Source organism: Tupaia chinensis, unplaced genomic scaffold (genome assembly GCF_000334495.1).
Source record: "Tupaia chinensis unplaced genomic scaffold, TupChi_1.0 Scaffold143624_1, whole genome shotgun sequence".
Lineage (NCBI taxonomy): Eukaryota > Metazoa > Chordata > Mammalia > Scandentia > Tupaiidae > Tupaia > Tupaia belangeri.
The window spans coordinates 1,311,147-1,319,095 of NW_006203472.1; the positions used below are offsets into that span (position 1 = coordinate 1,311,147).

At 59.4% G+C, this 7,949-nt stretch overlaps 1 protein-coding gene across 1 annotated transcript in view; it reads right to left on the reverse strand.

Annotated features, from left to right (window-relative positions):
- The window catches only part of PGGHG (protein-glucosylgalactosylhydroxylysine glucosidase), a 7,972-nt gene extending 4,055 nt beyond the window's left edge, over positions 1–3,917 (reverse strand). The window contains exons 1-6 of the mRNA XM_027766678.1: positions 3,689–3,917; positions 3,068–3,350; positions 2,484–2,694; positions 1,725–2,160; positions 746–865; positions 174–305 (exon numbers count right to left, since the gene is read on the reverse strand). Coding sequence (XP_027622479.1) covers positions 174–305; positions 746–865; positions 1,725–2,160; positions 2,484–2,694; positions 3,068–3,326 — 1,158 coding nt within the window. The 5' untranslated portion in view covers positions 3,327–3,350; positions 3,689–3,917. The remainder of the gene's footprint in view (positions 1–173; positions 306–745; positions 866–1,724; positions 2,161–2,483; positions 2,695–3,067; positions 3,351–3,688) is intronic.
- Between the last annotated feature and the right edge of the window lie 4,032 nt (positions 3,918–7,949).

Here is a 7,949-nt window from a genome sequence, read left to right on the forward strand (position 1 = left end):
CGGAAGAGCTGCAGGTCCGGGGGAGCAGGCGGTGGGGCGGGCGGAGGCTCTAGCTCCCACCAGTCTGTGTCGGGCCAGTGTCCACCTTCGCTAGCACCCAAGCTTGTCCTCTCCAGCCTTCCAGGGCTGGTGCAGGCAGGCACTTGCCCCAGGGCTGGGCACAGGTCACTCACCTGGGTGGTGTGGTGGTACAGCTCGAAGGCCAGCACCACTGCCCCGGTGACATGGAGCTCCTGGGCCCCGAAGATGTCCTCAGGGCAGACCTCCAGGCCGGAGCCTGCGCTCTCCCAAGCAAACTTGGCTCCCTGAGTGAGGGATGGGTCAGACCCGACATTGCCCTGCGGGGCAGGAGAAGCCCCCCGAGCCCCACGTGCCCTCGGCCTTCACCCTGTGTTGGGCTGACCCCTTGTGCAGGGGTGAGGAAGAGGCGGCAAAGCACCTGCCGTCCCAGATGCCCGGGGTGCCGCCTCTGCGTGCCCCCACTGCTGGCCCTGTGCTTCCTGCCCACTGTTCACTGTCTGCTTACTCTGGGGGCAGGGAAAGGCAGGGAAGGGAGCCCAAGGGTCCTGAGCCAGAGCAGGGTCCCAGCCTCTGCTCAGGTGCAGGCTCTGGGATGCTGCGGAGGCCCCTCCAGCCTCGAGTGGGGAACCCAGGACGTCCCAACCTGCAGGACAGAGAGGGAGCCTGGGGGGCTGTGGGGACCGAAAGCCTGCAGGGTCCCTACGGGGGTGCCCAGGTCCCTCACCTGGTAGCCCAGAGTCCGGGCATTCTCCCTGGCCCCGCCCAGTGTCCGGATGCGGTACTCCAGGATGGCCCTGGCGGCCTCTGGGTGGAACATCAGGATATTCGGGAACATCCAGAGGTCCTGCGAGCACAGGATCCCCCGCTCTGGAGCTGGACAGGCGCTCACACTTTCTCCCTCCCCTCCTGCCATGTTCTGCTCTGGAGGCCGCAGCTTCACTGCTGCCTCCCTTGTGGCCCCTCTGCCCGGCCTTCTAGCTCCTCCTCTGCTGCTTCTGGAACTGCCCCAGGCCCCCTCTACCGACCCACCAGGTCCTGTGTCCAGCCTAGACGTGACTAGCATCCAGGTGCGCCTGGGGGCTCAGGCCAGACTCTGGGCAGGGCCTCCCAGGGCAGGAGCCTACAGGGAATGATGCGGCCTCTCAGCCTCATCCAAAAGTAGGCCACGGCGCGGACCTCACAAGGCACTGGAGGGTGACTGCAGCCTGTCGACATCGGTACCCTCGACACCTCCACGCCCCGCGGCCAAGCTGCGCCGGGCCATCCCCTCAGCTGCTCCCAGTCCTCACTCCTCAGTCCTCACTTCCCCCACCCGGCTTCTCTCAGCAGCCTCACGGGTCTTGCCAAGACACCTCTGTCCATATTGCTCCCCAACTAAAGTCCCGTGGCTCCCATGGCCCTTTGTAAATCCAAGCTCTGTGCTGTGCTCTCTCCAGAGCCCTGTGACCTAGGCCATGAGGGCCCCGCCCCTTGCCCCGCTGCACACCACGTGCCTCTCAGCTCTGTTCCCTCCCCTGGCTCTCCTCTCTCCACCAAATTCCCGCCTACCCTTCTGCTGAGACGTCACTTCCTCCAGGAAGCCTTTCCTTCTGCCACACCCCTTGTGCTTCCCCAACCACAGTCCCAGTCCCAGGGAGGGAAGAGGCAGTGGCCTTCAGTGCCCATGTGCCACCATGTGGCCGGTGCTGGGTGGCCAGTCGCACCTGGTCCCAGAAGACGTGGCCCCAGTAGCATTCCTCATGACTCCCATTGGAGAGGCCTCCGGGACTGAGGCCGTGGCAGACGTATCCTGGGGTCCCGGGCTGCGGCAGGGCACTGAGCAGATAGTAGAGGGAGCCACGCAGGGCCTGGCGCAGGGGCACGGGCCCTGCAACATCCAGGCCACAGCCCGCCCAGAGCTGGGCCCAGGCCTGTTCGTGGCACGCATACAGGGTATTCCTGGCCTGCAGCTCCAGGGCCTTGGCAAGGCAGGCCTGGGCCTCAGCCTGGCTGCCACCCACCACGGTCAGGAAGTCCCAGGTCTCGTCCTCCTTGCCTTCCTCAAGGGTCAGGGCTGGGGGCACTGGTGTCCACAGCATGTGAACTTCCTGCTGCCGTCCGCTGGGCTGCTCAGGGGTGAGCGTGTGGCCATACAAGTACCTGCAAGAGCACAGGCGAGCCTTAGGGACGGCCTTCCTCCTTGGGCCACCCAGCTGGGACCCCAGTCCTCCTTCTTTATTTTGCTATAGGCTGTGTGCACTCACCAGGGAGAGAGAGGGAGAGTGAGAGAGCATCCCCTAGAGGGGATGGTCACTCCATAATTCCTTCTCCATTCTCCTCTTGGGGTTTTGAGCATGCAAGCACATGCACCCGGCATGTTTCTTAAGCTGCTAGGTCTGAGGCTCGAACTGCGCAGTCGGCCATGTGGGATCCGGCTGCCCTCACCACTGTACCACTGGCTGGCCCCTTTGCCCCCCTCTTACCGGGCTCCCTGGAAGTCAGGACCCAGATGCAGGTCCAGATCTGGGCTCTCTGGAGAGAAGGCCGACTGCAGTAGCACTGTGATAGGCCAGCTCCCTGAGGCCATGCGGGTGATGGACACACTGCAAGCCAGGACGTGGGGCAGCGTGCGGTGGGCATAGATGCACTGGCGGGCCCGGAAGCTGGGGCTCTCCAGGGTGTGCAGAAAGGAGCCTGGAGAGGGGGCGGAGGAGAAGAGGCCACGTGAGGAAGGTTACTGAGCTGCTGCCTCCCAGAGCCACGGGCCACACAGCAACATGGCCACTCTGTCTGAGAGCAAAGGGCCCCTGACCTCTGGCCACCTCTGCCCCAGTGAGGTTACCCACCTCCAAGCCTTAGTTGTACTGAGAAGCTGCGGCTGCATAGGCTCCCCGAGCTCCCACCAGCCCAGAAGGCCCACCCAGACAGGGGCAATGAAAGCAGCTACGCCCCGGTGCCTCCTCTTCCCTGCCAGACTTCCTGTGTAGTAGGAGGTGCCCAAGCAGGCTGTGCTATTGGGGCTCCACTGGCCTGCAACAGTGGCGCAGGCAGGGCAGGGGGCAGCTACCGGTGTTGGTGTCCAGGGCAAACGTCGTGGTCAGCTGTTCTCCTGTGCCTGCAGGGGCCTCCAGCCGGACATCCAGGGGGCTGGGCAGCACCGCCCGGTGTGTCTGGGCCCCAGCTCCATTGTACACGCCGCTCACATGCAGCGTGTCAGAATACACGCGTGTGCCCAGATATGCATTCGTCATGGTGGCAAAGAACCGGGGGTCGCGGGGCAGAGAGTGGGCAGTGAATATGGTGGGGTCCTCGCCAGTGTCCTCCATGGTAAGGCTCGCTCAGCCAGAGGCCTGGAGAAGGGGGTCAGGGCCTGGTGTCTGGCTGCACCTGCCTCCTGCCACCCCTGCAGACCCTCCCAACCCTCAGAACCTGGCTGATGCCCACTCCTGCAGAAGAGCAGGGACAGGGCCACCCCAGAAGCCCTGACTTCCCAGCGCCCGGCACCTGAGTCTCCGAGGGAAACACCCCCTTACAGTTGTTCTCCCGGGACCCAGCTGAGCCCCCAAACTTGTCCCTCCAATTCCCACCCTGATCCCAGTCCTACCCTTGACAGGTCTCCCCGCCTGCTCTCCACGCTGCACTCTCGGCCCTCGCCCCCCCCCCACCCCAACCCAGTCGTTGACCCCACCTTCTCGGGGTCAGGGATTCGGGTCCGTGAGTGGGAAGTGCTGGGAGCAGGGGTCAAACGAAGAAGCCTCAGGGAGGGCGATGGGGGCCAGGTCTGGGTACGCGCGCGCGAGCGAGCTGCGGAGGGCCAGGCCACCCCACTCGCCGCCACCCCCTGGGTCCCCTGCAGGCCGGGGAGGAAGGAGAGGCCCGCTGCAGCGTCACCAGGAAGGCCCCGCGGTCCCGCCCCCAAGGGCCGTGGGCGGGGCCCCTTCCAGGGCGGAGCCTAGGGGCTGCTGGTCCAACACCCCGACTCCGCGCAGCGCCGCGCCCACCGCACTACCCGGGTCAGGTCGGGCGGAGTCAGTCCGGCGTATGGACCTGGTGGTTCCGTCCCGAATCGGACTCGCAGGGACTCGAGCGAGGGGAGGTGCGAACTGGGTCTGAGCGGGACCAGCAGGGCCTCTGGGCGTGCCGCTTCCTGCGTTGACGACCCTTATCCCTCTCCTGTCCCCGCCCTCTGGCTCTCCAGCCTCGCGTCCCATCTCTGCAGATGGCCTAGCTCCGTGCTGGTCTTGACCCCGGTCTCACGCTAGCCTGACCCAGAGGTCTGTGCCCCGAGCGCTCGGCTCAGCCAGGGACACTCAGATTCAATGCGATCCCCGACACCTCATCCCACAGCCTCCCCCGCGCGGGTGACCGCCATGTCCCCCGCTCAGACAAAGCCTCGTGTACCCTGCCCGTCTGTCACCCACATCCACGTCCAATCCATAAATGAGCCCTGTTGGCCTTAAACCATCCCAAACCGCCCTGGCCTCGGCCCAGGGCCCAGGGCTCGCGGGCCTCTGCCTATCTGCCTGTCTGCCTGTCGTGCACGGAGCAGCCGCCATGGGGAGTGTGCATGGACCTCCTTCCTCACTGGGAGGGCCCCTGGCAGTGCAGCCCGCTACCCAGATCTCCTCCCCCACTCTCCCCCACCCCTTGGCTTCTTTGCTGCTTCTGGAACTTTCCAAGCGTGTTCCCCTCCTGGCCTTTGTTTCTTCTGCGCTTGCCTTGCCTGGAGCTTGTTAAGCAACAAGGCCGCATCCTGTTCACGCGTTCCCAGACTCCCTCTGTGCCCCAGGAGCCCCGCGCCGTCCTCTGCAGCCCCAGCTCTGCTGTGCGGGGCATTTACCGCTCACCTCCGTTGAATCGTGTGGCATATGCGTTTATGTACTATACATGAAAGGGCATTGGGGCCAGCAGGTGGCATGGTGGTTAAGGGTGCTGGACTCCCACGTGGTTGACTGCGGTTCGAATCCTGGACCTAGCAGCTTGCTTTCTCACTTTTCCTCTCTCTTTGGTCAAATTAAAATAAATAAAATAAAGTTCAATAAAATAATTCTAAGAAAAAATAATTATTTTATTAAGCTTCATTGATTCATTCATTTCAATTGACCAGAGAGGGACAGAGTAAGAGAGGGAACGTGAGGAAGCAAGCTGCCAGGTCCAGGACTCGAACTGCAGTTAGCCATGTGGGAGTCCAGCTGCCTTAACCACCACACCACTTGCTAGCCCCTGGATGTACTTCTTTTCTAAATCTTCCTTTCCTATTAAATTCTCTTTCCTACCTACTTTTATTGTGATGTGGCTTTATTTTGTGCCTAGGGACAGGTCTCTAATTTTAGGGATCTGGACCCAAAGGCCCAAGTGTAGGGTCTCGGGGAAGGGAAGAGAAACATGGTGGAAACTTTCCTACCTTCCGAATCTGGCACAGCCACCAATGGACTTGCCTGTCCTCCACATTTGGCGCACCTGCCACCAGTCAAACAGGAACATCATCTCCCATTGGCCAGGACAGGATGCCATACTGCTGTGGCAACCGCTCATTGGACAAGGGCCCCAAAAGAGAATGAGCAACAATCCTCTGGGTGTGACTCTCCTGGCCTGTGTTGAGACTGCGGGACTTCACCCAAGAGCTTTTCACAGAGTAAATTTTACTGGCTTTGCTAAATCCCAAGCCTGACTCTGGTTCTTCTGTCTGCTGCCTCTGACTCCACCGCCGATCATAAGTCTGGCCTAACACCAAGGACTTCACAACGCAGCTCCACACTCACCCTGCCTATGACAGACCGTGTGGGAGTCCCTTAACCACCATGCCGCCTGCCAGCCCCACAACAGAAGAAGTTTATTTTTTAAAGAATTCTTTTATTTAACTTCCTTCCTTCCTCCCTTCCCTCTTTCTTTCTTCTTTCTCTCTCTCTCTCTTTCTTTCTTTCTTTCGTTTAGTTTGACCACAGAAGGACAGAGCAAGAGAGAGAGAGAGAGAGAAAGTGAGAAAGCAAGCTGACACGTCCAGGATTCTGTTATAGTTTGATCAGTGAGAAACAAGAGAACATCCAGGCATAACCAATTAAAATGGAGTCTTTTTTTTTTTTTTTTGGAGAGTTTTTTTGCTATAGGTCGCGTGTGCTTGCTTGCCAGAAAGACAGAGACAGAGAGACAGAGAGACAGAAAGTGAGAAATCATCCCCCAGGGGGATGGCCACGCCGCAATCCCTTCTCCTCCATTCTCCTCTCAGGATCTTGGGCACGCACGCATATGTGCTCAGCGTGAGTTCATGCCACCGGGTCCGGGACTCGAACAGTGGTCCACTACATGGGAGTCCAGCGACATAGCCATTACGCTAACTGACGGCCCGAAAATGGAGTCTTTATTAATAGGCCGGCCCTGATTGAAAGGTGAGGGGTGTCTATAAAGGCGAAAATCACACTCCTTTCCAGGTCGACTGAGATCACAAGGACCAAGAGCGGTGGGCTCGAAAGGGCAGGGGCAGGGGCTCACAGTGCACAAGCAGTTTGGGGACCAGCAGTTGACGTGGCGGCTATGTCACTGGACTCCACCGTAGTTGACCGCAGTTCAAGTCCCGAACCCAGTGGCTTAAACTCACACGAGGCGTGTGTGTGTGTGTGTGTGTGTGTGTGTGTGTGTGTGTATGCGCGCGCCCGAGAGGAGAATGGAGGAGAATGGAGGAGAATGGAGGAGAGGGATTGCTGTATGGCCATCCCCCCTGGGGGGGTGATTTCTCGCGTTCTATCTCTCTGTCTCTCTCTGTCCTTCTGGCAAGTGTAGGCGCCCTATAGCAAAAACCTCTCAAAACAAAGAAGCAGTTTACAGAAGGAAACAAGCAGGCTCACCACTCCTAATGGTAGTTTGGTCTCCACCTAAACACAACGGAGTCTTTTTTTTTTTTTTCTTTGAAGAGGTTTTTGCTATAGGGCGTGTAGAAGGGAATGGAGGGGAAGGGATTGGGGCGGGACCTTGAGGTGTGGCCATCCTCCCTGGGGGTGGGTGATTTCTCGCTTTCTGTCTCTCTTTGTCTGGCAACTGAATGCGCCCTATAGCAAAAACCTCTTCAAAAAAAAAACGAAAACAAAAACCATGGGGAGTTCAGAGCACTTAACCTCCACACCACCTGCCCGCCCTGGCATTTTAATAGGACCGGCACATTCAAAGCTCCCCACCTGCCTCAGACTCTCCCTTCCTTCCTTCCTCCCTCCCTCCCTTTCTTTCTTCTTTCTCTTCTCTTTTTTTAATAGATCCGCTCTTGGACATTTGTCTTTTGGGCTCCCCTGGAAGGAAGGCGGGGTCTCCTGGCAGCTTTAAATACCCTGGCAGGGCTGGAGAAAGGCCTAAAGGTGGTCTAGTGGGTCTGGTGCGAGGGTACGTGCCCTAATGGGCAATCCCCTGGGATCAGAGGCAGATTTCCACTTGAAAGGAGGGAAGAAGAGGGGCTGCTTAATCTAGCCCACAGATGGCGGGCTCGCTCAGAGAGAACAAGGAAGCAACCCGGATGTTGTAGAAGACCGCTGGCTGCTGTCTCAGGGCCACCTTATCACCCCATTCTAAACCCCTTGCCTTGCAAAGTCTCTAGGGCACTCCCCCTTCAGGGCTGATGCAACTCTGCACCTGCCCCGCCTGCCCCGTTCTTCCCTGGAGAGTGAATAACAGACCTTTTCTACCCACTTGCTCTCTGAGAGCCCCCACGGACCCCCTGACAGTATGCATCAGGACTGTACTGTGTCTGCTCTGACCGTCTGCGGTACTGCGTGCTGTCTCCACCCGCACCCCTGTGTTGTACCTGGAATGCGTGTCTAGTGTGTTAGGTACCATACACCCTTACTGTGTCTATACCATATGCATATTTATTGCTCTGTGCGTTTACGTATCACACACGTTTCTTGTACCACGTGCCCATGTGACTGCCTGAGTGTGCGGGTGAACACCCTGCTGTCAGCTGCGTG